The sequence below is a fragment of the Thunnus thynnus genome, chromosome 4, assembly GCF_963924715.1.
Source record: "Thunnus thynnus chromosome 4, fThuThy2.1, whole genome shotgun sequence".
In the NCBI taxonomy this organism is placed as follows: Eukaryota; Metazoa; Chordata; class Actinopteri; order Scombriformes; family Scombridae; genus Thunnus; species Thunnus thynnus.
This window is the reverse complement of record NC_089520.1, coordinates 28,477,252-28,504,376: the sequence shown is the minus strand read 5'-3', so window position 1 is coordinate 28,504,376 and position 27,125 is coordinate 28,477,252. Positions and strand designations below refer to the sequence as shown.

At 41.6% G+C, this 27,125-nt stretch overlaps 4 protein-coding genes across 10 annotated transcripts in view; 1 reads left to right on the top strand and 3 right to left on the bottom strand.

Annotated features, from left to right (window-relative positions):
* The window catches only part of dnah1 (dynein, axonemal, heavy chain 1), a 34,479-nt gene extending 29,278 nt beyond the window's left edge, over positions 1 to 5,201 (bottom strand). For 2 of the 5 annotated variants that reach the window (XM_067588103.1, XM_067588107.1), the window contains exons 1-13: positions 5,028 to 5,197; positions 3,856 to 4,032; positions 3,639 to 3,720; positions 3,256 to 3,430; positions 2,989 to 3,139; positions 2,499 to 2,631; positions 2,238 to 2,408; positions 1,863 to 2,118; positions 1,568 to 1,722; positions 1,212 to 1,423; positions 681 to 979; positions 376 to 526; positions 17 to 210 (exon numbers count right to left, since the gene is read on the bottom strand). In XM_067588103.1, coding sequence (XP_067444204.1) covers positions 17 to 210; positions 376 to 526; positions 681 to 979; positions 1,212 to 1,423; positions 1,568 to 1,722; positions 1,863 to 2,118; positions 2,238 to 2,408; positions 2,499 to 2,631; positions 2,989 to 3,139; positions 3,256 to 3,430; positions 3,639 to 3,720; positions 3,856 to 4,029 — 2,153 coding nt within the window. In that variant the 5' untranslated portion in view covers positions 4,030 to 4,032; positions 5,028 to 5,197. Of the gene's footprint in view, positions 1 to 16; positions 211 to 375; positions 527 to 680; positions 980 to 1,211; positions 1,424 to 1,567; positions 1,723 to 1,862; positions 2,119 to 2,237; positions 2,409 to 2,498; positions 2,632 to 2,988; positions 3,140 to 3,255; positions 3,431 to 3,638; positions 3,721 to 3,855; positions 4,050 to 5,027 lie in introns of all 5 variants that reach the window. The other 3 variants (XM_067588108.1, XM_067588104.1, XM_067588105.1) reach the window with 3 other exon arrangements.
* A 7,592-nt stretch (positions 5,202 to 12,793) lies between these two features.
* si:dkey-202e22.2 (netrin-4) lies at positions 12,794 to 18,348 on the top strand. 3 transcript variants are annotated; one of them, XM_067588101.1, is made up of 10 exons: positions 12,794 to 13,014; positions 14,421 to 14,911; positions 15,004 to 15,324; positions 15,657 to 15,783; positions 16,443 to 16,631; positions 16,902 to 17,118; positions 17,244 to 17,371; positions 17,514 to 17,582; positions 17,685 to 17,855; positions 17,997 to 18,348. In XM_067588101.1, the coding sequence occupies exons 2-10, from the start codon at positions 14,594 to 14,596 to the stop codon at positions 18,131 to 18,133; spliced, it is 1,677 nt and encodes a 558-aa protein (XP_067444202.1). In that variant the 5' UTR covers positions 12,794 to 13,014; positions 14,421 to 14,593; the 3' UTR covers positions 18,134 to 18,348. The 3 variants fall into 3 exon arrangements, with proteins under 3 accessions (XP_067444202.1, XP_067444201.1, XP_067444200.1); XM_067588100.1 differs by lacking the exon at positions 12,794 to 13,014 and adding an exon at positions 13,061 to 13,154; XM_067588099.1 differs by lacking the exon at positions 12,794 to 13,014 and adding an exon at positions 13,165 to 13,864.
* Positions 18,349 to 18,916: 568 nt separating this feature from the next.
* On the bottom strand, positions 18,917 to 21,768 carry chchd4a (coiled-coil-helix-coiled-coil-helix domain containing 4a). Its single transcript, XM_067588102.1, has 3 exons — positions 21,589 to 21,768; positions 21,121 to 21,219; positions 18,917 to 20,210 (listed from the first exon to the last, which is right to left on the bottom strand). The coding sequence occupies exons 1-3, from the start codon at positions 21,608 to 21,610 to the stop codon at positions 19,846 to 19,848; spliced, it is 486 nt and encodes a 161-aa protein (XP_067444203.1). The 5' UTR covers positions 21,611 to 21,768; the 3' UTR covers positions 18,917 to 19,845.
* A 1,805-nt stretch (positions 21,769 to 23,573) lies between these two features.
* Positions 23,574 to 27,125, bottom strand: part of LOC137181957 (protein transport protein Sec61 subunit alpha-like 1) — a 5,103-nt gene continuing 1,551 nt past the window's right edge. The window contains exons 5-12 of the mRNA XM_067588098.1: positions 26,844 to 26,975; positions 26,546 to 26,655; positions 25,923 to 26,076; positions 25,661 to 25,821; positions 25,256 to 25,453; positions 24,909 to 25,100; positions 24,738 to 24,814; positions 23,574 to 24,629 (exon numbers count right to left, since the gene is read on the bottom strand). Of these exons, the coding sequence (XP_067444199.1) occupies positions 24,443 to 24,629; positions 24,738 to 24,814; positions 24,909 to 25,100; positions 25,256 to 25,453; positions 25,661 to 25,821; positions 25,923 to 26,076; positions 26,546 to 26,655; positions 26,844 to 26,975 (1,211 nt within the window). The 3' untranslated portion in view covers positions 23,574 to 24,442. The remainder of the gene's footprint in view (positions 24,630 to 24,737; positions 24,815 to 24,908; positions 25,101 to 25,255; positions 25,454 to 25,660; positions 25,822 to 25,922; positions 26,077 to 26,545; positions 26,656 to 26,843; positions 26,976 to 27,125) is intronic.

Sequence of the window (27,125 nt, the reverse complement as noted above, 5' to 3'; positions counted from 1 at the left end):
TTAAACACAAACTTACTTGAGAAGGGTGTCTATGTCCAGGTTGTGTAGCTCTAAGTGTTTGGTATATTCAGCAGCGTAAGCCCTGAGAGGTATGGCAGCTTTAATTAGAGCCATGCGGATCTTTTCTCTCAACTCATTTACTTCTGGCTCCCACAAATTCACTGATTCGAGCACAGGATCGTCGCCAATAAACAACTTTTGCATCACAAGCTGGCGTGAAGAGGAGAGGAACAGTTAAATCCTCAGCATCATTGTCACTGACCTTATACTTGTCATTATACCTAACCATGAATAGATTAGCCTATTGTGAACAAGGTTTAGATATCTTTTAATTCAGTGCTCTGTGATTCAGGGGGATTGCAGATTTCATTTTACCTTATAGAGTTGTGGTACATTGTATGTGGCCACAATGCTCTTATCGAACAGGTTAATGATAGATGTCTCAAAATTCTCCAGAGGAGTGCTGTAATGAACGCCAGTCTGATCCAGAACCAAATCCACCTGGAACACAGGGTTCTTCTTTGGCCTAGATATAAATAATAGGTTATGTCACAATTATTATCAAACACATCAAAATAAGTACATAATGTACAGCTGACTCCAAGATATATTTAGAGAATGAGGAAATATGCAAAAGGGAAAAGTATATGTAAAGGTAGTGCATATGTATGCTATCTTACTTGTAGGGGCTACTGATGAGGTTGTTCCCCCAGACCAGGTCCTGAGGACATGTCAGCACACTGTGACAGGCGTCCAACAGCAGCTGAGTCAGGCTCATCAGTGAGTACTGCACAAGGTAGCGTAAGGTGTCCTGCAGTTTGTAGCACACCATCGCCATCAGTCTGTACAGCTTGGACATCTTGTACATCTCCCAGGAAGACTCGTTCACGTTGTACATGCCTCGGCCAGTGATTCCCAGGTTGGAACGGACAATGTTGCACAGAGTGACCATCCATGCCTCCCGAAGAAACAGGCTTATCTGGAGAAAGATGAAATGATTCAATGTCTCTTAATGTCACGCTTAACATCAGCCACAAAATCTACCCATTGTTAAATTTAACCCACAAATAAGCTGCAGTTGCCCATTTGGCTATGGCATGCGCAGTGATTACCAGATAATTAAACTATGCAGTCAACTTTTTATTAAAAGAAAAAAGCTATCTATCAAAGCCCAATATTTGCAGTAGAAAAGCTCCTCAATGATACAATACCTGAGTATATGTTTGAGACTGGATGACCTCAAACTCATCCAGTCGCAGTGGTTTGATCGAGGTGACATTGAACAGCCTCATGGCTTCTACTTTGTTGCACTCAGACCTTATTTCACATAATGCACAGATCACTTCTCGCCTTGATAGCAGGGAACAGAAGGTAAATGCAGACTTGGTCTTCTCAAAGGCAAAGTGAGGAACTCGAACACACCCTGTACACATGTAAAACAAAGCACTGTCCAGTGTTTAGTTTCTCAAGGTGAATGTAGGTGAATGTCAGGGATTAGCTGGTCACAGATTTCCTTAATCCTGACCCCACTGATTCAAACAAATGTATCCGAGGCAAAGTGTCTCACCTTTTTGTGGCACATATTCAGGATCCTTCTTTGGCAGGGTGATGTGTGAAAACTCCTGATGGCTCATCACTACTTTGTCCAAGCTGATGCGGATCATAGTTCGATCATATTCCAGTTTTACCTCTTTCTCCAGGTCCCCTATACACTTATCCAGCCTGCACACATAATATTCCCCTTATTCACCCTTCATTTATTACTTAGCATTTCAACTCATGGGGGTATATTGTAAAACAAATAAGACTGAATAAGGAGAAAATGACAAGTAAGGATAACAGTTAAAGTTGACGATGCTCACATTTCCAATCTGAGGCCAGGGCCTGAAAAGGCACGTCTTTTCATATGCTGGAGACTGTGGGGATTGAGAGATGGTGTTTCCCTCCCGATGGGCATGCAGTCCACAGTTAAGTGGTAGAGAAGGAGGGCCTCTGTGTTGTCCCTGCAGTGCATGGCAAACTGGATCCGCTGGACAAAGACACGTGGATCCTCAGCAGCGAATAACAATCTGATCCTGTGTACCCAGTACTTACTGCCTATTAACAGGGGGCTTACTCCTGTGCAACAGAGACAGATAGAAAGCATGCATACATGTTAAACATGAGAAACAGAGGGACAGCAGAGACAGAGACAAGGCAATACAGTATCATTATAATGCAAAAACATAAAAACTGACCAGGGGATTTACTCTTTTTGTGTTCTTCATTAAGAATAGGATTTCCTTCTTCATCTGTTGGTCTATTGTTTTGGTGAACCTTCTGTACCAGGTACTGGCATTTCTCCTTACAATAGTCAAGAACCCCAACTAAATGCCAGCTGTACTCTAGAGAGGGGGTTTTGGGATCCTCTTCAAAAGAGAAAGAAGAGAGTATGCATCAAAGAACAGGAAAAAAATTTCTATCCCTGTTTACACAATATATTTCCGAAGACATCTTACCAAAGGCTATCTCATCATCTGTAGGCAGCAGGGCTTTTGCAGGAATAGGTTTGCGATCAGGAGATGCTTCAGCATTTCCCAGGGCGAGCCAGTCATCTGGAGTACGGCAGTCATACTCCTCGTTGTCAAATGTCTTAACATAGCAAAGATAAGTGTGGCTGTACTCCAAAGTATGGGATGTATGATTAATCATCAATGTCATTTTTTATAGCAAAAATTATCCACATTTCCTCCATTCCAGCATCTTAATTGTTTTTGTCATATGTGATGGTAAACAGAATGTCTTATATAACAAGCAATTTGAAGATGTCACCTTGTGTTTTAGGATATTATGATGGCCATTTTTTTCTGACATTTTATAGAGCAAACAATTAATTGATCAATACAAGTAATCTACAGCTTAATTGATAATGAAAATAATCATTAGTTGCAGCCCTAGAAATCAGGAGCCAAAATGCCATGAAAAACATTGCAGCAGTAACAGACTCACCTCCAGTGGGAGGTAGGGTGACACAGGATTGTCTGGCGTGGTCACATGCTCATCACTACTGCCCCAACGTCTTGGCATTAGAAGATTAGAGTCTATGCCCTTATCTGCCAGGAGCTGTGCAAAATCAAGCTTCAAGTACTCCCTTCGACGTCTATTGGAAAATACACAAAATAAAACAATGTAAATAAGTCAAGGAAAAACAGGAAATGCAAGCAGCTGCAAAGCACTAGATGAAGGGTCTTCACAACACACACAAACAGGACATACCTCTCTATCTCTAACTTGCGAGGGATTTTTCCAGGAATGGTTTGGTAGGGCATCTGGACCTTAGGTGTATCTCCACCACGGCAGAAGTATGAAGTTTGTAATCGTTGTGAAATAGGTCCATAGTTATCCTTTTCAACAAACTTGCATTGGTCTGATGGAATCTTGAAGGTAATAACTAAGAAAAAGTGCAGAAGGACAAAAGTTTTACACACAGCATACAGTACCAGTCAAACGTTTGGACACACCTTCCCATTCTCTTGAAAGAGGATGTATAAAAAACTGTATTTTAGAGAAGCATATTATGTTACACAATACTTGGCGCATCAGAAACAATGATTTTAACAGCCTGCATGCCAAATATGGTATGTAATACAGTATCTCACCTTCTGATGTGTTGAAACCACTGAACTCAAGGATGGATTTGCCCTGTGACCTCAGCTGGGTGTCAGGTTTCTCTGTATAAGACTAATCAGTAAACATTTACGCTTGGTGTTTGGTCAAAACATGATAGCAGCTCAGTATTTTGCATGCGCTTCACAATAAAATATCAGGTCTGAACTTGAATGGTCACAGGCATGAGTTTATAGTATGTGCTTTTACCTGGAACTTTGAAGTAATGATATCCGAGTAGAGGCCCCTCTGTTCATTCACACAGCATTTCCTGATTGGAGGGAATTTGTGTCTGTGACTTGCAGCAAGAGGCTTTCGCTCTGGAGGTTTGCTGGGGGGATGAGGCACCAGAACCCCGAAACCAGGCAAATATTTGCCCTCCATCACCTAGTTGAATAAAATGACTGATGCGTGAGCAAAGAAGCATTTAGATTCTTGATTCATTATACTGAACACATATATATAGTATAGGCAATTGCTTTAGCTTTACATGTAAAATTTCGATGAAAACTGCATGTAATGATGCTGCCATAGCTGTATTTGGAAAAAATAAATTAACAGTATCCATGAGTTGAACAGAGCAGACAACATGAAGGTATGCACCAACAGTACGGTTTGCATTATCTGAGCTTTATTTAGGAGTGTCTGTATGGTGTAGCATAAAATTTATGTACAAACTTATAGTGAATGAGCTGATGTGCTCTGTTTTTGTTTAGAAAAATATGTTAGCCCATATAAATTTGGCTGTCTTTAACGGTAGAACAGTTTCTATCACTTTGGCAAATCACACTAGGTTTTTTGTTTAGAAAGTTTTCATTATTGTTCTGAATAGTTTTCATTTTTGTTCGTAAAAGTAATCGTTAGTGACAAAGTTAACGTTAAATAACTTCACCCAGTGTCAGTTTTAACCAACCGCTGATGTCAAGTTACTACTGCCAAATAACTAATATAGGTAAACCAGGAAAGAATACCTGCCAGAATACTATCTATCCCTCAGCTATTTCGTAACGTCAAATAAAATTTGTTGTGTCGAAGTCTGTTCCCCTGTCGTTATGTCTTTCCCCTGACCTTAAACCTAACCAGCTAATTATCTCTGCTACGCCTAACTTAACCCTAACCATAACCATAACCTATGTCCTAACCCCAACCGCGGCGGTGGTGCTACAGAAGACACAATTTTGACAGGAGAGGAACATTATTTGAGGGGTGAGCAGACTTCGACACAACAACGGCATTAATGGTGACACTAGCATTTAAGCTACAGTCACTAGCTAGCTTTATCGTTTTGGCAAACCACTTGACTGAATGAACCCCACGAAACAATTAACCCCATGAAATAATTTAATTTTGTGAACAATGGACCACCAGTAACTTAGACATACCTTATTTCCCTTATTTTAGATCCAACTGCAAGTTGTGACGCACCTTTTAAGTATCCCGTGCACTGCTAAAACTTTTGAAATCTCAGTTTGCAAGCGACAGCTAAGTTGGCAACGGTTGTCATGGAGATGAAGATGTGTTGCTCCGCCGCCGACAGGGAAAGCCCCACGACTGTCGCTCTTTGTTGGACTGAAGGAGGTAACACGTCTCCTGCAGAAAGACTTTTTAAATATTTAACCCATTTAGTGAACACGACCTTTTTAGCACAATTAGACAATAAGAAAATAAGAGAAAAGAAAAGAACAAGAAGGGGAAAGGAATGCTTTATGCTGCTTTAAAGTTACTTCTACTCAGAGAGAACTACTTTACTCTTTTTCCTCCATAGCCTACATTTATCTGACAGCTGTACTTATGCTCCTGCATCCTGCAGATGCAGCTTCAGGTTTTTCCAAACATGATCAGTTAATAAATATGATGTAAAACCCAATATATAAAGTAGTTAGTAGCCTCAACTTCCGCAGCTACAACATGATCATTCTGCTCTATCAGTAATAGTAGCCTAATCCAATAATAGATAATAAAGTGTAATATCTAAGAAGATGCATTTTTGCTGAATTAATGAGTACTTCTGATGCCTGTTAATACTTACATGCTTAGAGACTTTGAGCTGTAAAAGACTATTTTTCCACTTTACTATTGCTACTTTTGCATATGTAACATCTGAATATTGTAGAAACTGTCAATTTTCTCTCTCACAGTTGTATTTTATTAAGTATTAAGACCATTTCTCAGTCCTCTGTTTTTAACAGCTGTATAACTGGATAAATTTGAATCTTGAAGCAGTAGTAGAATACCTAAAACAAAGTTGTAGCTCAAAAAGTTAAATATATACAGTACAGTGCCAAGGTTTTAGGCTCTTCAGATGTTTAGATTCTCATCCAATACCATCAGGGAGGCATGTGATCAGTCTCAAATTTATTCTACAGCATGACAATGACCCCAAACATACATAGTCATAAAAACTACCTTCAGTGACAAGAAGAACAAGGAGTCCTGCAACAGATGGTTTGGCCCCCACAGAGCCCTGATCTCAACATCATGGAGTCCGTCTGGGATTACATGAAGAGACAGAAGACAGTGAGACGCCTGAATCCACAGAAGTCTTGTGGTAACTTCTCCAAGATGCATGGAACGAGCATGGTCACACCAGATGTTGATTTGATTTAGGTTTCTTCTGTTTACTGAACTTTGTATGCAGTTAATAAATACATATATATTGTTTTTGGCACTATTTTTGAAAGCATCCTCAGTTTACTTTTTTTTCCTCTAAAAAAAAAAAATACCCTACATATTTTGAGCATCTGGGAGATTGATACTCAAAGCTGTGAGTGATTTTACATAATACATAATTTCTCATGACATTGTTCTCCACAGGTAAGCACCCATGCTGCTCCTGATGGAGATAGTGATGGTAATGGCAATAATGATAAGCTAATGGAATTTGATTGGAATGCAGCCTTTCTTGTGTTCAAATTTGCAATCTTTTCTTTTCACACTCCTGACAGCTCGAATATGTCCACAAGGGGGAAAACCCCACTGACCCGTGCGATCCCCACACTCCTGGGTCACAAGGCCATCATAACCTTGTCTGTTTCCCAGGGTAGATCCCAGGCATCATGCACTGCGGCCCCTGCTCCTGTGGCTGGCCTCTTCAGTTGAAACGCATCAGAGCAGCCCGAGATTGGGTAGCCAAGCACAAATGAATAGTCTCATGTGTCTGAACTCTCACATGTCACTTGTCAAGGACATGCTGCTACGCAGATAGGGATGAATTAAGGTCGAGAGGTGAGTGGAGAGTAGCTGAAGAGGTGTAGTCTGTGTGAAAATCAGTTCTGGGGCCACAGGAGGTCTTGCGTCTGGCTGGGATCATAAGGACAAGGGGGTTAGAAGTGACCTTCATCACTGGTCTCTGTGAGAGGGTCATGAGCAAAATGACAAGTTCTTTACAGTGGAGCCAAAGAGCAATGGACAAATACAAAGAGTGACTTGATATGGATGCTATGGATACTTCAGTACTGTGCAGCAATTGGTCACTACTCAAGATAGGCTTACTGAAATGTTTAGTAAGAGGTCCTTCACTTCATTGGCTTCTCCTCAATAGAGCTCAGTCTAAAAGCAATGACCTCACCCAATGAGGAAGCCTAAACCAAATGAAAGACTTCCCCAAGGGTCTAAAAATCCCACATCTAAAAATGACATTATCATATCAGAGTGACTTTAGCACTCAAAGCATCCTGACCACAACAGTTTATTAATGATTAACAGATCCCTAATGGTATTGATTAAATCACAGAGGAGATCCGGACCAGAGAGGTTCCAAAGAAAACCACACAAAAACCACAAGTCTCTGATGAGGTAGTGGTCCTCAAAACATGGTCGCCTACTAATGTTTGGCTGGCAGTACTGCAGCCATCTCTGGAGCCAGGAGCCCACCATGGTGATGGGACTTGATTGGACAGATGTGGCTCGCAGCTCTGGGTGAGTGGAACTGATTAAACCCTAACTAGCTTTGTTACAGCTTTGATCCACCCTGTTGTACTCACTTTTCGCTCTAACAGTACAGCAGCAGATATATACTGACATGAAAGATCTGGCTCAACATCAACCGTTTAAGAACATCAATATTAGTCACTTACATAATCACCCAGATGTACAATCTATCCTCTCCTCTCTTAATCCTACAATCCTTATTCATCCACTTCTCCTCCCTTCCCACTCCTCCCTCTCTCCTGCTTTTACAGTATTGGGATGTTGTGAGGGTCATGCCTTTGTGAATATAACTCCTATTTTACGCTAATGACATCAGCATGTGCTGCTAACTTTAGCCCCTCCTGAGGGCCAGATGTTGGCTGAAAGGATCAAACACTGGCTACCCGCCCCCCCCCCCCCCCCCCCCCCCCCCCACCCCCATACTGTCACATTGCTGGGCAAGCCAGGAGGGCTTAGTGGTCGCTGAAATTCCCACATACTTCTTTTCTCCTGCAATAATCCACTATCCAACCACAACTGTTGGCACAGCCTTATGTTGCAGTGTGCTTTTATTTTTGCATTTGTGCACAGGAATGGAAAATTACGAAGGCATCCTGTAGTTTTCAATGAAGTCTCATCAAAGTCCCCCTCCACTCAAAAATGTGTTTTGTTTCTTGTTCCTACGGTTGAATGTTTGAGCTTCATTGTGCAGAATGCTGTGTGTGCAGAGTTTTACACTAGAAGGCTGTTTTCACATTCATCTGCTTAAGGTTTCTTTGTGCTCATTGAAAATCATATTTTACAGGGTGGTTTTCAAAAGTTTAGCTGCTGGAAACAAGATGTCTCCTACTTCACTGTAAAGTCCATTCTCAGTTTTTGTGCACTGGAGGCTTCAAGTTTCAACATCACACCTGTGTAAGTTGAATATTGGACCAGGACTGACTCCAAACTAGTTGTGTTGTCACAAATCATGCTTGTAGTCCAACCACTTAAAATCTGATTTTCAATAAGCACAGATAAATTTTCCACTTTCAACACATGAATATGAAAACAATTTTCCAGTGTCAAACTTTGCACATACGTACATCATTCTGCAAACTTCAAATTGTAAGAACTAGAAAAAAAATTGGAAAAAACATGCAATGCACAGAGCTATAAAATCTTGCTTATGATTTACACATTAACACTGTGGAGCGAGAAACAAATAGAACTCCTGGACGCATTGTAAGGCTCATTTATACCCACCACTTACAAGTTAATACCCATCACTGCACCTTGTTTTCAAAGCACTTCCGCTCTTTCAAGGGCCGTCCGCTCTGAGCGACAACACTACTATGGTCCATGAATGTCACTGGTGTCAGTTCATAGATGAAACAGATCCACCATGAGGGCAGCAAACGTCACATTAACATCACAGTGTTTTGTGGCAGATACCTGGTGTGCATTTTACGAGAGCAAAGCAATATATGATGCCGCCTCCATGCAGATTTGATTTTTGACTTGGCTTGACTTGACTTGGTCATACGAGGTCCTGTCGTTTAACAGTGACCCCTGTGCTTGGCTACACATTGAAGTTGCCGTCACGGGTTGGCTCACAGGTGGGCTCTTGGCATGCCAATAAAGATGTGTTTAATGAGTTGAGAAGGGCCTCAAAGCAACAAAGTGGCCAGACATGAGAGACAGACTGGAAACCCCAACCTGTGGACCCGGGACCTCAAACAGCTGCGTTTGATTTTTCCTCTCATTTGCTCCATTTCTCCGTGTGACTTTTAGAAGGGAAACCAAAGTCAGACACTGTGTGGTGTAAAAATATTCAGCATAGTGGGAGACACTCAGTGATTCAAAGCTTGAAAACCAACTAAAACAGTTTGTGTGTATTTAAACGAGCATAAACATCATGTTCATGGCTGTCTGCATCTAACTGATTCTGCACTCCAGTGATTGTCCAACATTTAGCCTAATTGTGCTGACCTCTGACCTCCGACACACTTAATGCTAGTTGGATTTGTTCAGCTTGTTTACTCTTTTTTATATATATAATTTTATTTAAGTGCCAATTTACAGTTCATGTGAATCCATTGTTGAGGTGGTTTGGGTGGTTATCTAAGCCAAGTCAATATGCTTCATCTAAGTGAGCTGGAAGAATAAAAAGCAGTGAGTTGAATCTGTAACACATGTCTGTGTGTGTGTTTTGTGGTAGAAAGCCAGTCTGTGTGCTGGCATTCACGTTTGTTTATGTGGGTGGGCAATGGAAAGCCAAGAAAGAGTTATCAAGAATTGATGTCTGTGTGATTATGTGAATGAGTTGGTGACACACAATCTTGAGCTTGTTAGTCAATGACATTACAAACAGATATAAAGAAGTCAGACAGGGGCACAAGACTGAGGGGACCTGTAGTAGGAGTTTGTTTTTGCGAGTGTGTTTGTGTGTGGGAGCTTAATTTGTTGTCCAATACTAAACAGGAGTTTCAGCCATAAATAAGTCATCATCACTCAACTGAAACCTCCTCAAGCGAGCCACTCTTTAACATAGCCGACATTCCTCCTCATTAAGAATGAATAAAGAATAAATGGGAACAGTTCCGCATAGTTACCCGTCACTTACACACATGTAAGAGTTTATGACCACACTTCTTCCATGTACAAACACCTGCAAATTCACACACAAGCGCACAGACTCACACGTTATTGGTTTGGCAATCTGCCTGAGCACTCCACAAGAGGCCTTGATTTGTCATCCTGCTTCATCTGGCCTCTATCAATTTCTGACCTGACAACTTAATCTATGTCATTCATTCTCTCACATCAAAGAGGCACTGTGCAATCTTAAACAAACACATGCACACGTTAACAAACTATCTTTAAACTGTCACTCTGTGCTTATTAACTCATTTTCTGTGGCATGAGGATGATGGTAGTACACAGTGGGTTTTTTTTGTTGATAACCATGCTCAGACTGATGATATATTCATGCAACAGACCAACTCAAACAACCCTAAAGCAATATCTCCTTTTCATTGGACTTGAACTCTTGGCCTTTGCTGTTGACCTGCCACCTTGACCTTTCCAACCTCAAACTGTCAGACTGACAGTCTTAGGGGGGAAGTATGTGGGAAAGATTTATTTTATGATCTAAAAGAGTGAAACTGTACCGTGTACCTTATATAGGAAACACCAAGAGTCTTTCTTAAAAAATTCAACAGGGCAATTAAATTTGACCTCAGTGTTTAACTCAAGCACCCCCTGGCATTTACTGTACTGGTTGCACTCGTGGCCAGTGGATAACATCACATGAGATCTTACAGTGTCACCATAGTTTCCATAATAAAAATAAAAACAAAAATGCCATAATAAACTGAAACATTTAAGATTAAACTGGAATAAACCTGACCATTTCAAATCCACACACACTGATTGAATGGATATGCTATTTAGAGAAACATATTAAGGCCTGATCATGCCTGCCTATGAGGCCTACATCCGGTAAAGTCATGTAAGGAAGCAGCCTAATCCTCGTCTTCTCTGGAAGAACATATGAGCTGACATGTAGGATACGAATATCGAGAAAAGACATGGAGAGAGAAGGAGATGGAGAAGTGCAGAGTGACTCCATGTGCTGGACACACGTATATAAGAACAGCCCGGACAAACATTGAGGATTATAAGGGCGGGAGGTTGGGGAGGCGAGGGGGGGGGGTCTCTGTTCGTCTGACCCTGGCTCCCTAACCCCCGGCCCCCATTAAGCCCTGTAAATGAGAAAAAGAGGAGCAATTAGAGAGGCAGTCATGGGGCAGGTAGGAGATCCCTGTGACCTTTCCTGGCTGGTATTTGACCTCTCACAGCTGGGGGCCATGATGAAGATACATCCTGAACATTGAGAAAATGTATTCAGTGAAAGGTAGTGGACAAAAAAAAAGGAAAAAAAAGACATTTTTTCTCTCAGATAACACGTGTTGGGAACTGAAGTGTGGATTCTGTTGTTATTCCTCTTTAAATGTTTATATGTGTTAGGACTTTATTGGTGGTGGGCTGGGCTGGCATTCCTATATCACTGAAAATTGCCCTTAATTACAGTTTAGTCAATTAAGAATGCAATGTGTTTTGCATTTTGAAGCTAAAATGAGCCACCAAACATAGTTTACTTGCACTTGAATTGGCTGCTCTTAAGAATGTTTTATGGCTCACTTTTCCAGCCTGCTGCCAACTTTGACCTCAAACCTCAGTGACTTACATTTACTCAAGGCAAATAGCCTACAATTTCGACAACATCTGTTATATTAAGACGGTTATAAATCAGTCACATACAACTTTCTCTACACAGGTCCTCCCTTACTGCAAAACCTAATTTCTGTGGGACCCACAAGTCAGAACTGACTCCAAATCAGCCAGAAACAATGTGTGTATGCCACTAACAGTACCAGATAACAGCTAATCCCTCATAAATGGCATTACTCTAATCTCCCAGAAAGCTATTCTTAGCGTATACTGCACCACTGGAGTGAGACGACAGGAGAAACTGTGAGATGCATGAATATGTGGGGGACCCTGCAGAGTTTTATTATATAGAGGCCTGCCAGACACTGACTGGTGTTACGGGAGAAGAGGGAAAAAGAGATGAAAGGAAACACCAGCAAGAGGCCAACAAAGACGAATGTCCAGCAGATAGAGATGGAGTGATATATGACGTGAGAGAATGTGGAAAAGGGAATAAAAACTTTTGCAGCATGGTACATTTAATATCAACACAGATGGACAAAATTCTGACTAAGTGACCACTGCTGGCTGGCTCTAAAACAACATCACATCATATTTTCTGTCAGCACACACACATCACCCTCATCTCTGGCCCATATGCCTCTCTTTAAATTCTGTTTTTGCTCTCCACTCTGGGGAAAAGCAAACAGCGAGTCTGTAAACAATCTGTGTGACGTTAAAGACATTTATAGAAACCAATCCAATTCTGTGCATCTACTCCAATTTTCTGAGCCCCCTGTATTTGCAGTTGAGCCATAAAACTGGAGAGACATGGTGTTTATTCTTCAAATTCAGAGAGTGTGTGTGCCAGGGAGGGAAAATACATCAAGCTCAGCATAGGTTTCCTGACATGTGTGTGATTAAAAGAACTTAAAAAGAAGGGCTGTCATGTATCAGACCATGTGTTTATTGTCCAGTGGTATAATGAAGAATGGCAGAGTAATCTCTCCAGTCAGGCAGACAGATGGGAGAAAGGCCTTTTTCTTGTCCAAGTCATTTGCATGAAACTCCAAGCTGTCAGATTCTTTTGGTGCCACAATGCGCCATCAAGCTGCAAATAACTGCACTCAGGACTATTTTTGTCTCCCTTCTCAGATTTCTTCCTACTAGACTTCAAAGAGACCTGTAACTTGGAATTACTGCAGCTAAAAAAACAGGAGGACAGAAGCAGATAAACTAATTTCCTCGTTCTATTACGAGGCCCAGGTTAGTGGTTAGTGGAGGGATCTGGTTTAGTTGGTATGCGCTGCGCGGCTGGTTCACATTAACCGTGTTGACGAGCTAGTGCAAGTCACAAGTCTGTGCTCAACTGCGCACGATATTTCGCCGAATCCCAGTGGATGAAGGTCGGTCAGAGTGGGGGGAAAAACACACCGCCTCAATCCAGAGTAGTTTTGGTTTAGTGTTTCTCCTCTTCTCTCTCAGTCGTTGTTGCAGTACAGCGTCCTCAAAGTGTGTGTATGTGTGTGGGCGGGGGGGACCGCGGATAAATAGAGCGCACACTGCTCTGCTGTGCGTAAACGGATAGAGCGCTGGACCTGACTGGGACACGGAGCTATCTGGTTGGCTGCGAATTAATGGAAATATTTACATGAATTAATTAGCATAGAAACGGGCAATCTTATTATAGCGCAAAATGGATGAAGACAAACATCTTCTATCAAATGGAAATTAGTAACATTTCGTTGTTGAGTCAAATGTGGAGCTTCGGGCAAAAAAGCATCCTTCTTTTGCTGCACCTGAGGCGCACAATCCACTTCTGTCACTAAGGATCCTATAAACATCAGCAGTAGTCCTGCAAGAAATCGGAAAAATACTCCTGGATTCATCCGGACGATTTGCGCATTGCGTAATTGGCAGAGAGATGCGCTTGTCCGTTAGACAGGCTACACATAATGTTGGGCCACATTTCTGCTGGAAGGCGTTTATCGCACCGCGCATGTTGTAAACACAAGAGAAACAAGGATGAGAGCGTCTAGCATGCTTGGGAAAGGTGGACATCAGATGCTTGTGGCGCTCAGTTGGCTATTTTTGTTTGTGACGCGGAGCGGAGCAGGTGAGTTGCGTCATCAGCTCTGAGTCAGTTGCGTCATTGTGGTTAAACTTGCATTCTCCCCTTTCACATCGTTTTAAGGATATGTTGTGAAGACTATTATGGTGACTGAACTGCTTTAAATTTCCATGACATTGATGAGATGATAATGTCTTACATGGTTCCTCAGTTGCAGAGGACATTTTATCTTCTGGTTTGTGTCTTAAAAGTAAAGATCATACTTGGTGCTGATAAATTTGATAGTGTGGCTGCCATTACAAGTAACCTGAGAGTCTTAATGCTGTCCAGTGGGGGAAAGGGGAGGATTCTGTGTCACATCAGAGCAAACAGCAGGGGCACAATGGTCAGGCAAATTAAATATTCATGGGGAAAAAAATGAAGAGGACCTTGGTTTCGTCCATGATGTCAGTGCTTGTTCTTTTTTTGAAGGCTTTTCTGTCACCAAATATAAAAGCACTGATCTAGAAAAAAGCCCTCATTTTCTTCAAATAATAATTTTTCCTCTTCTGTGAGTCTTATCATAAAACTTTCACTGACTCTCCATCATCCTCTGTGTCAGATTCCAGATGTGTGGACCATGCCTGTAGTCCACCCATAGGGAACCTGGCTGTCGGCAGGACCCTCATCACCCTCTCAGGCTGCTGTGGGAACAGCTCCCTCCACCACATCACTTGCCCCCACCCTCCTGTGACACCCCACCTCTGCCCTGAGGACAGCCACCCACCTGCTCACATGGCCGATGACCCTTTCTTGCATCCAGATACCTGGTGGGCATCAGGTGCAGGTAGCACCTTGGAGGAGCAGCAGGATGAGATCCGTTTGGACCTGGAAACACAGTTCTATCTGTCTCATGTGGTTTTGGTGTTCAGGTCACCCCGGCCTGCTGCCATGGTGGTTGAACGTTCAGCTGACTTTGGAAAGACCTGGGAAGCTCTCAAGGTCTTTGCACACAACTGCAGCATGGAGTTTGGGTTGACTGATGATTTTAGTCAGCCGGGCTCTTTGTGTACATCCCGTTATACCAGTGCAACACCCTGCAGTGGTGGGGAGGTAGGAGAATACGCAAAAAAATATAACATATTATCATTTAGCTGATCTAAAGTATTTGATTTAGTGCTGATTAGTGCTTTGTTTCTTCTCAGGTAATATTACGGACACTAGACCCCAGCAGTGCTATCACAGTGGACCCCTATGGTCCAGAGGCCCTCGCCCGCCTGACTCTCACTAACCTCCGCATCAGACTGCTTAAAGCTCAGACCTGTCCTACACCTCTGAACTCCTCAAAAGAAGCAACAAACACCACAGTCTCAGCTCTGACCTCCACATCCACCACAGAAAGCTCAGCCTCAGCACCTTATGCTATTTATACTTTACTGGCCAGAGGGACATGTCTGTGCCATGGACATGCTGAACATTGTGTACAACACAACAGCAGCCAGGACACAAGACAGGACAGTAACATGGTGAGTGTCTGTTCCTGTGTATGCAGGTGTGTGTCAAAGTGAAAGAACAGGCAGTGATAAAAAAACAAAGAGACTGTGAGAGGAAGTGCATCTGTCAGTTTTCACATCGGCCTGTGTTCTATTACGGTCTTGTAGAACACATGTGTCAGGATGTTAGGTCCAGATGTAAAATGTATTTACTGAAAATCGTTGGTTAAAGGTCTTTAAATTGCTTGATTTATTCCTTACACCACCTGCCTGGATCTATTTTATAGCTGTCTCTAGACAGCAGTTGTCTGTTATATCTGCGAGTGTAGGTGAAGTTACTGAGCAGTGCCAGATGTGTCTTCCAGGTGTCTGGTAGGTGTCTGTGTACTCACCACACAGCAGGGGATCACTGTGAGAAGTGTGCCTCGCTTTACAATGATCGTCCCTGGAGGCCCGCCAATGGCAGCAGCGGGGATCCCAATCCTTGCCAGAGTAAGTGACAACCAACAGGATCACATGACAGACGAGCCAGAGAAGAGATTTGATAGTGAAGAGCAGTGGTTCTCAAAGTTTCTCTCAAGGACCCCTTGTTTGATCCCTAGTTTGTAAACTGACACAAACTAGACCACAGACCCCCATTTGATAAGATTTTTGCATTTAGATGTTTTATTACAGAAAGCGTATGAAACCCATGACCAAAATAGTCACACATTCTGTCATTGTGTTACTTATGGATGAAATTATAGTGAAAATAAATCATTCCCCTTTTTGCTGGGGACCCCCTGAAACCCCCCCAAGGACCCCTAGGGGTCCCCAGACCCCACTATGTGAACCACTGATGTAAAGGGAGCAACAGAGCAGATGTGTGGGTGTCTACTTTGATTTAAATAAAGTTTAAATAAAGCTCCGTATAGTGGAGCTTTAGGGAGAACTAAGTCAACTTGTGTTTAGGTTTCTAGATGAAAAATGCTTTCAAGTACTATTTCGTAATATTGAGCTTTCATGATGCTTCATTTTCAATGTCAGCACAGGCTGAAATGTATTTTGACTACAGTATATCCACAAGTAGGCTATAGACTCATCCTGGTATCCTCACTTTGTCTCTCTCATCTCTTCCATTGCTATGACATCACACAACTCTGTGACATCAGAGTGCGAGTGCCACGGTCATGCAGATAGTTGTCACTTCTCCCAGCGGGCATGGCTTTCCTCCGGTGGCACCAGCGGTGGTGTTTGTGACGACTGCAGGCACAACACTGTGGGGCGCAGGTGCCAGCGATGTCGCCATGGCTACCACCGTCACCCATCCTTACCTCTCAGTTCCCCCCACGCCTGCACACGTAAGAGACAAAGCACAGGGTCATCACTCATTCAGATGTGATGTTTTTCATCCAATCAGAAAAGCAAAATAAGGGACATTTAATGATTGATTTGATCTAAAGGGAATTAATTCAAAGTAACACAAGTTTGTGAATGAAATGAATGAGAAACATATGCTCTTTTAGCTCCATCTGCCTGCATGTTTGTAATTTATAACTTGGCAGTAAAAGAAGAACAAAACTAAAGGTTTCAACAGCATACAGAACTGTATCTGTGTCTCTGGTTCTCAGGCTGCTGGTGTGATCCACAGGGCTCTTTGCCTCCTCGTCCTGGAGAGGAGGGACCCTGGTGCCACCCTCGGAGCGGGCAGTGCAACTGTAAATCTGGTGTAGGGGGCACAACCTGCAGTCACTGCCTGCCTGGACACTGGGGCTTCGGAGTGGAGGGTTGCAAACCCTGTGTCTGCCCTCACAGCTGTGATCCAACCACTGGGCAGTGTGTGGACAGGTTAGCCTATGTATGCTTAGTCCATGGTCATTACGCAATACCTAGGAAGCTAAAATTTAATTTGATGGGGTTAATTGTTAACAACAACAACCTTGACTTGATGGTTTTCAATTGCACCTTTGCAGCTACTCAAATAATCAGGTGTTCAATGTGCCCATCGGTGGAAAAATCCCTGATCTGGATCACATGTTCACAACTGAAGAAGATGTGCAGTGGTCAAAAGAGCTCGCAGTCTCTGCTCTGCATTATACAGGTGGGTGTTACAACTTTCTTTGAAGTAATGCTGTGTTGATGTTCATCTGCATGGCAAGGCTTAAAATCGTTTCATACAGTGTAATTGAGACCAAAAACGTGACTACAAGTAAATCAGAGCATATCCCAATGTCTATACACAGGAAAGTGCAGCTGTAAGGAGAAAAAGCTGAGAAGTATGTCTGACCTCTGTAAGACCAAACATGACTATGGTAAGCAATTCTCACTGTTATCAATCTTTATTTTGACTGATGCTTTAAAAAATCATCTCAGGTTATGCTAACTGTGGATTGATCTGTCTGTGTGGCCCACAGTGATCAAGGCCAGTGTGCTGTCTGCTCATGACAAAGGCAGCCACGCAGAAGTGCAGGTCAAAGTGCACAAGGTCCTGCGATCAGGCCAGGTGGCACTGTACTTGGGGACAATCAGTATCTATCCTCTGTCCTGGACCAGTCGCGGCTGCACCTGTCCAATCCTAAACCCCGGTAGGAATAGTAAATATTTGTACTTGCAGATGATGTTTAAGTTGACCGATTAATGACACACTTTTGAAAATATCAAGCTCAAAACAACAGATTCCTCATTATATCAAATCAATTTACAATATCTTTCTTCTTCCCCCCCAGGTATGGAGTACCTGCTAGCAGGCCCAGAAGAGGCTGGGACAGGTCGTTTGCTGGTCACCATGCAGAGCGTGGTGGTCCCCTGGACACCCCGACTGGGTCTACTTATATCAGAGGGCCTCAGAAATGGATGTCCATGATCCATATGGTCCAAAAAGGCAGGGACACACTTTCAGGGGAGGATTTCACAAGGAAATGTATGAGTCAGTAAACAATTCAGAAAAGGGACTGAAAATCACTGGACAACATGCTGTGTCATCAAGAGGGAAACTATCAGAGAGATAAACTCATGACCACTCTAAAAATTTTGCACACAATGTGTGGGTGTATGACAAGAAATAAAGACTGAAATGAATGTTTGGCTGGTCACATTTAATCATCTACAAGTTGGTAAAATACCTGTACTGAAATTCCAATCCAAGTGCTTTTGTATTAGCAAAGAGCAAAATACAGAAGATGAAGTTGGTCATATATCATTAATATGTTCAGTACAAAGTCTGGACACACTTTCTCATAAGTGAATGGGAAAGTGTCCAAACTTTTGACTGGTACTGTATACCAGCAAAACCTTTAGCTCTTAATTATTTATAACTTTTCTTATAAATAATAATTAGTACATTTTATAAAGCTAAACCTTTATCATTTGGATACAGTAAAGTGCTATGAAACCCTAAACATAATAATATACAAGCAGTATGTGATAAGTGAAGGCTGTGAATATGATAGTGTTGTTCTGTCTTGATACACACAGTCAAGTATCCATAACATGACATACACAGTATGTCTGCCTTGTTTCCTCAGTTGGTAAATCTGGAAGTACAAGCTTACATAAAACTTTTCAGATTCACCATGTGCAAACAGAAAATCACTGACATAAGAGGGTGTTGTGCTTTGCCTTTAGAAGGACAAAAAGAAAATGGAAGTTTAAATTGTTCCACAATCATTTTAATCTGAACATGTTTGAGAATTATCATCAAGTCCTTTAAGGCCTGTATGACATTAAATGGTGACCGTAGCATCCAACTGGAGACTCTAAACAGTGCTGAGACAAAGACAAGGACATTTATGCAGAGATAGTTAAACTGGACAAACCACTTTGGTCGAGGCCAGATACAGTGTCAAAAACAATGAATTGCGTTGTTCATACGGCAGCAGATATAGACGGAAACCCTGTGAACACACGCTATTACAAGAATCTGTGTGAATATCAAATGTAATGTCCAATGCACATAAACTGTAACAGTGCTAAATTAGCCTCGTTTCCTCACCAGTTACCTGTCTTTTGGTCCCTCAAGAGAAGGAAAGCAAAGGGAACTGTTCAAGAATGAAAACTGTCTTGAGTCAAGGCAAATTCCTATGAAAAGCAGAATAACATTGCTCAAATCAAAAAAATCTAATGATTGCTGTTTTAATTATCAATAATAACCGATAATTAAGTGATAAGAGTATATCCTGACCGGTCACATTAAAAACAACAACACACATCATAGGTCAATACACAACTCTTCTGATTGGAAACGTGACAGCACACAGCAAATTAATTTTCTATTGCATATAAAGTCTTTCAACTAACGTCCCTGCAGCAAATAACTTGGCCTGCCGTCATTAAATCATATATTTCTTTGCAAACAAAGCAGCGTATACTTTAGTACATATGCTACGTTTCTCTGCATTCACAAAGTCCTTCTCTGATGGCCTGTAAATGCTCCCCGTGAGTGTCACAGCTGTGTCAGTCAAAACCTTCTCTGTTGGCTTAAACCCGAGAAGAGACAATGGGCCAGTGGAGAGTCATTTATGCTGGGCAGTGCTTGCAAACAGAGAACAAGAGCCTGTGGACGAAGACTGATTGACTTTAGCTGGCAGACTGGTTGTCTGTAGGTGAGGTGTTATCAGATGAGACGGTTGAAGCGGCTGGATTAGAGTCAGTTTCTGGGGATAAGGCAGAGCCCTCAGTTGGGGCGGCAGAGTCTGCGCCAGCGTTGGACTCTGCCTGGGTGGAGCTTTCTTTATCTTCCTCCTGAGGATAGAGCTCAGGGTACCTCTGCATACACTCTTGCATGTTACGGAAGTTGTCGATGCACTCGGAGCCCTTCACCTCTTCTTTACTATAGTGGAAGCAGGAAAAGGCCTCCTTGAACTGAGAGCCACACGGGCCGCTGGCCATGCCGCCCAGGCACGGGCAGTTCCAGTTGATGTCTCCATTAGGCAGGATCAGACCTAAAGAAACAGGAGGCCAGACAACTTATTACCTTCATAAGTTAAGGGGGCAGTTTTCAATTTTACACATGAAGATCAGTTAAGACATCAGTACTGTGAGAACAGTTGTTGCCTGATGAAATAGGATACTGTGTTTACAGGTTACTGCAGATTCTTTTCTCAGTTGTTTTGTCTATAAAATGTCAGAAAACAACAAAAACTGCCTGTTCCAATATCTTAGAACTCGAAGTGATGCCTTCAAATGTTTTGTCTGATCAGCAGGCCAAAACCCCAAAAATATTCAGTTTACTGTCATGTATGACACCCAAAAAGCATCAAAACCTCACATTTAAGAATCTGCAAAAAGCAAAGGCAATTTTCCTTAAAAATTAGTAAAATGATTATTCGATAATCAGAATAGTTGCCAATTACTTAATCAAGTCCCCAAACTTCACAGAAACGCAATACTAAACTGCTGACATCCTTAAAGGATGTCTGTCAGTCAGGTCCAGCAGTTCTCCATGGGCTAGATCAGTGGTTCCCAACCTTTGTGGCTTGTGACCCCTTAAAAGAAGCAAAGTTTACCCGGGACCCCATGTCACATGTTGCATTGTCTAACAGTTAAGTTACCCATCATTGTTTTGATTCATCAGTTAATCGTTTTTTTCTACAAAATGTCAGAAAATAGTGAATATCTGTTAAAGGTCCCCACAGTCCAAGGTTACATCTTCAGATGTCTAGCCCAAACCCAAAGATATTCACTTTATCATCATGTTATTATCATTCAATTTATGTCTAAAATATGTTTTTTTTCTGTATCCTATCCTGTCCTATTATCTCGCGACCTCTTTGTTTAATCCAGCGACCACTTGTGGGGGTCCCGAACCCCAGGTTGGGAACCACTGGGCTCGGTGACTAATTTACTAATAACCTTGCTCCTCATAAGGATCGTTGGGATCATCTGCAATCAGCTCCGCGTTGCTGGGTGTCTCATGGTCTTCTTTGGTCACGAAGATAATGCGATCTTTACCTTTAATCAGAAAAAAACACAGAAAAACAGGATCACTGTCAAACTTGAGGTAGGATGATTCTTCCATTTCTACAACAAACACGTTATTACTGTGCTGTTTGGTTCACAGTGACCCCTGAGGAAGCACTTTGCCACCTGACAGCTCTCCCGATTAGTGACTTGTATGTCAAATGACTGCAGTAATCGGTATATTAAACTACTACTGTGGCTGAAACTAATATAAACCTACAGTCTTACTATTGCTGGAGGATTAGCTCACCTGTTAGCTCCCCGGCTGTAAGTTAACGCTGTGTCTACGAAGTTAGCCTAGCATGTGGCTCGCTCGATGACATTGTCAATTAAAATGAATGAAAATAAGATCAAAATTACCCTCTTGCCTGCAGTACGACATGTCTGCCGGTGTTTGCGTCAGTCGAGCCTCGTCCTCTGCGGTGAAAGATGACCAGTCTGAGAGAAATTACTCAACAACTGCATAGATTTCATTTGATAAAGCGACCCGGCGTCCGATAGCCCCGTCTGACCTGTCCACATGTGGGCGCACAGTGATGACGTCAACTCTTCGTTTAAAATAATTAAAAATTTATAGTTAATGTTTCACGTTTTGCTGATGTAGATGCTAAATGTGCTTCTTGTAAAAAAACAAAAAACAAAAAAACAAAACCACTCACTCATCTTTTTTCAAACTGTAACTTTGTTGCCAAATGTTTGTCAGTTTTAGTCTCTTCCATCATAAACATAATTTTAAACTTTGTTAAAGATGTTATAATTTGAATGTAAAGATACTAAAACTGATTTTTATTGTTAGTGTGATGATTATAATCGCTAAGTTTTTTTTATTCACACATGTCGTTTTACAAAGAACTTACGGTTATTTTCTCTGGTCCTTCATGATTTCATATTTTTTGAACTCTCTAAAATGCCTTCGAAACAAATTTTATGTGCAATCTATTATTATAGTTAGAATTTTGAATACATATAGAATTGCCTTTGTTTATTTATTTTTTAATATATCATTTTATTGTACTATTATTATTATTATTTAATGTTATTGTCCTTTTCTGTCTCTTTTGTACTGTTACAAGACTTGATTATAGTTTCATTAACATGAACATTTGGACTATGTTATGACAAATAAAGTTTAAATCAAAAGATATATTATCTATAATTAAAAAGACATTTTTAAAGAATAAATTATACATTTTATACAATAAATTAAAACTTAAACTATATAACTAAATTATATTTATTATAACCATGTATAACAGCCTTGAAGTAATTTGATATTAAGGGACTGAATTTAATCCATTAATAAATCTTGTTAATCTCACAGTGAAAAACATAAAAAGCTGAGAGACTGAAAAATGATTTGGGGGCAAATTAAAAATGTAAATTGAGATCTTTGAAGGTATTGTTGCTTGCCACCCAATTAAATACCCAGTAATGCACTACCTCATATCGTCTGATGATTGTTTGTCTTTCAGATCACATATTCAGTCATAGGTAACTGGACTGTTCAGTCTTGAAGGCATTGTGGAAAGGTTGCTGGTGATAATGGTTTACTAGGTAACTGATAGTTGCTGTGAATTGATCAATATAGCTTTAGATAATCAGTTACCCTCTATGGACTTATGGATAGTGTTAGTTAATAACTGAGGCAAATGTGACACATTTGAAGTATGTTACACAATATCACACTTACAAGAGAGTTCACTTCATAATGTCTTCCATTGTTAAAATGACTGACTTTTAGAAATATTAAATTGAACTTATGAGCAAAGTCTCCCCTTATACTACTTATAGTATATATAGTACATAGTATACTCTTTTACAGTTGTGTGCAGCATGTTCAGCTTTAACTCATACCGTATGATTAAACCTCATACAGTGCCCTCTAGTGGCAGGTAGCTGCCACTAGAAGGATTCATACACAGCACAGCAACCAGGAAAAAGCACAGCAGAGCTTAAACCACAAATCTGTTAACACATCCACAGTTGGTTTCATGGTTTAAACTTCTCCTAAATGCAACAGTTAATGACAAAGCATCCACTCTGTTGCACCAGTCCACTGTTAGTCTACGGACTGAGATCACCTTTGCTTTAGATGGTTTTGAGAAACCGGGCCTTGACAGGTTGATAATATCAAAGCTTGTTGCTGTGAATGTTTTGCAGTCTTTCTGCTCTTTAGAGTCAAAAACCTTTATCAAGCTTAGAGTATAAATAACCTGCATTAGAACCATTTTGTTGATATGAGACTACGATACATCCATTATCACAGTTGATGGTAAAATAGATGTCTTCACAGGACATGCCAGGACAAAGCATTGCAAGACAACATAAATGACACAATTTCCAAGTGTGTTGGAAAAAAAAAATCCTGTTTTTTAATAACATAATTATGTCTGTTACATAAAGTAAAAACCTAAATGAAACCCCTTTTCGTCCCTATCAAACCCACCCTCATGCCGACCACCTCGGCAGTTTTGTGCAGCAATTCAGTCTGGGAATAAAAGAGCATGACGACACAGACAAACACTTTAGGACCCAGAGACATAGGACAAACTCTGCCCTACATAAGACCAAAGTGAATATAAACACAGTCCATCATTTAAAATATCAAAATAAAGATAAATGAAAACCCACCAACAGCTTGTCGGAGATTACCAGAGGTCTTACCAGGAGTACAAGCATATTTTATTTATACTTTCCACATCCTACTGTAGGCCACTAGAAATCTCTCGCATGATCTCTACCTGTGATGAACATGACATGGCTTTCTTTCAACTCCCCCAAAATGTCCAGGCACAGTGCTTTCAGTTCGAAATAACACGTTGCTGTCTTAGTGTTTCTTGAACATGCTGCAGTGAGAAACACCTGAGGTAAGTCAAAGACAGCACCTCTCACACCTAAGTGCATTTAGGCATTCTTCAGCTGATAAGACAGTCAGTGGGGACTTAGGCAGCCTGCAGAGAGATGGGTAATAGCTATAGGAATAAAAGGACTGAAGAGACACAATACTATGCTCAACCCTGGAAGTAACCAAAACAGTTTTCTCTGCATTGACATGCAAAAGAGATATGGTGGAAAACAAAGGTGGCAGAGCAAAATTACCTATCCCAGCTGCAAAATGTACTGATTGTGCGGATTGCAAAAAAATGCAAAACATAACAAGATTTATGAAAGGTGGATGCTCTGTGTCTGACGTGTGTCGCAAGGTTGGCATTTTCTAGAAGAGCAGTGCTCCCATGCTGCCCACTTCGCTCTGCTCCTTCACGAAGATCTCAAAGTACTGGTAGATGATGGTCACAGCCAAGAGGATTCCCGTACCCGAACCAATGGCTCCCAGGAAGTCAGCCATGACAGACAGCCCTCCTATACAGAGGCCACCAAAGGCAGCAGCTGTGGGGATGTACCTGCAAATAGTATAGAAATAATCAATAAATATTCTGTAACACGTTTTTTATGCTACAAGTAGCCAACATCAAAAAACTTGGGAGTTGATCTCCAAGGTTGCTTTGTACCTGTTGAGCTCATGCACCATAGAGGTCTCTCTGTGTCCCCTCATTACCATCTGCTGTTCCTTCAGCTGCTTCGCCACCTGAGACACACAGGGCAATATATGTAAGTAAACAATTTACTATGGGACTCTGACAACAGGGAAGTTGTTCACACATGCGCAAACAAAGACGTACATCTTTGGCAGAGGATCCTGAGACTTCAATCCAGGTCTTGGAGAAGAAGGCACATGAGCCGAGCATGAAGACGATGTAGATAACGGCATGAACTGGGTCATCCAGGACAGAACCAAATGACTCTGGAGGAGAAAGGTAGTAGCAGAGACCGCCCACTGGGTATGCCCGAGCTGGTCCACCGCTTGAGGTGTCCTGAACAAAAAGATTTTGTTAGTGAGATAAAGTTTGTTTTACTTGAGTGCAAGTGAGACAGAACCTGATTGGACCCCCTCTTTTATTTACAGTCTCCTACTCTTGTTTCAATGAGACTTGATGTGTTTGAGACAAAGCACCCATTATATACTTACAGACCAGGTTCCCAGGAGGTTGACCAGGAAGTTGCCACTGAAACGTGTTGAGAGCATCTGGGAAATGACGTAGAGATTGGAGACCAGGGCAGACTGAAGGATGATGGGGATGTTGGAGGTGTAGAACAGTTTGATGGGGTAGGTGTTGTATTGACCACGGTAGCGTGCTGACTTGATGGGCAGATCCACCCTGAAGCCCTGGTAAAGTAACAAAGTTCATGAGTGTTTAATAGCAGACCATCTACTGTATTTTTAAGACATCAAAATATTACGGAGAACATCTACGTTGTCTTTATAAAACGTAGAGCTGGTGTGCATTCCAAATACTTTGATCAAATTACTTCACTGCAATAAAAACAGCAGTGGAGTCACTGTGACTGCATTCAGTTGGTGTTGCCAGCTCACCTGGAAGTATATGACGACTGCAAACACAAAGACGGTGGCAATGAGGTTCATGAGGTTGGGAAGGTTCTGTCTGTAGAAGGCTTCTCGCAGGGCGCGCACCTTGTCTGTGCGCGTGGCCAGCAGATGAAAGAGAGCAATGATAGCTCCCTCAAACTCAGTACCTGAAGAAACCACAAGAATCACAGGGTCACTTGTTGCAAAAAAAAAAAACAGATGGAGCGTTAACATCGCTTCAAAATGTATTCAATGGCAGTGCCCTCACCTCTGCCAGTGTTGACGGTGGTGGGGCTGAAGGCCTTCCAGACGATAGTCTCACAGATGTTGGTTGCAATGAAGAGAGAGATACCAGAGCCCAGACCATAGCCCTTCTGGAGCAGCTCGTCCAGCAGCAAGACAATCAGACCTGCAACAAAAAGCTGGAGAAAACAGACAGGAGGTTTAAATGAGCCGATTCAGGTGGACAACTAGCTTTCCACATATGTACACCAAATATCATGACATGCTTAGCCAATTTAAAATGCTTCTAACATTTGATTTACATTTATTATGGTGTCACAATCTACAGTGACCTTCTGACGTCTTTTCACCTGATCTCAATTTGTCTGCTTGTAACAAAAAATGTGACAAAGACAAAAAATTAAAACATTGCACAAGGCAGCAACCATGATATATATTGAACTAATTCTATACATGCAACACCTTTAAAACCAGATCGAGGACATACTACTGGAAAGACTGTAAATTGACTGACAGAATTGTGTTTTACTGAAATGTTTCTTTACCAGTCGTGGCAGAAGAGCCGAAGCACTAATTTAAGAAAAAAATTCCTGATGCAAATATTTCAAAAGCTTAGGCTAAAGAGCAGCTGTTGAAGTTTTTATTAACCTGGATGATGATGAGCAAGCATATCCCAGCACCCATCTCTGAGGGGTCTCCATACATGCCAGTCATAACATATACAATGGCCTGTCCAATGGTGATGATCATTCCAAACACTGCAAAAAGACAGAAAAAAAAGATTTGCAATTGGCAATCTTTTAAGGAAAGCTGCTGCGCAGGGGATGTATCTACCAAATGAACAGTGTTGTGACTGTGCAATCTTCAAAGTAGAAGAAATCTTCAAGGCTTTGAAAGCTACGCGTCAGTTTTAAAAATAGCAAATGTAGTGAATAATAAGACCTACACTTCTGAGCTCCATTGAAGAGAGCTCTGTCTTTGGGAGTGTCTCCCACCTCAATGATCTTGGCACCAGCTAGCAACTGCATGATCAGGCCTGAGGTGACAATGGGTGAGATACCCAGCTCCATCAGAGTACCTGGAGAACAAAGTGGACAGCATTCATGTCACAGTCAGTTACTACAACAACAACAGCAAAAACAATGCAGGGTCTACGACTGTTGACCTTTGACTTATCACATGTGATAATGTGATTATGTCACACCTGATAACAACCCTGGAATGAGAT

Coding starts and splice junctions, on each gene's coding strand:
- si:dkey-202e22.2 (XM_067588099.1), top strand. CDS start 13,774: ATGAGAGCGTCTAGCATGCTTGGGAAAGGTGGACATCAGATGCTTGTG. Junction 13,865..14,420: donor TGTGACGCGGAGCGGAGCAG/GTGAGTTGCGTC, acceptor CCTCTGTGTCAG/ATTCCAGATGTGTGGACCAT. Junction 14,912..15,003: donor CACCCTGCAGTGGTGGGGAG/GTAGGAGAATAC, acceptor GTTTCTTCTCAG/GTAATATTACGGACACTAGA.
- chchd4a (XM_067588102.1), bottom strand. CDS start 21,610: ATGTCGTACTGCAGGCAAGAGG. Junction 21,220..21,588: donor GTCGTACTGCAGGCAAGAGG/GTAATTTTGATC, acceptor TTCTGATTAAAG/GTAAAGATCGCATTATCTTC. Junction 20,211..21,120: donor CGATCCTTATGAGGAGCAAG/GTTATTAGTAAA, acceptor CTGTTTCTTTAG/GTCTGATCCTGCCTAATGGA.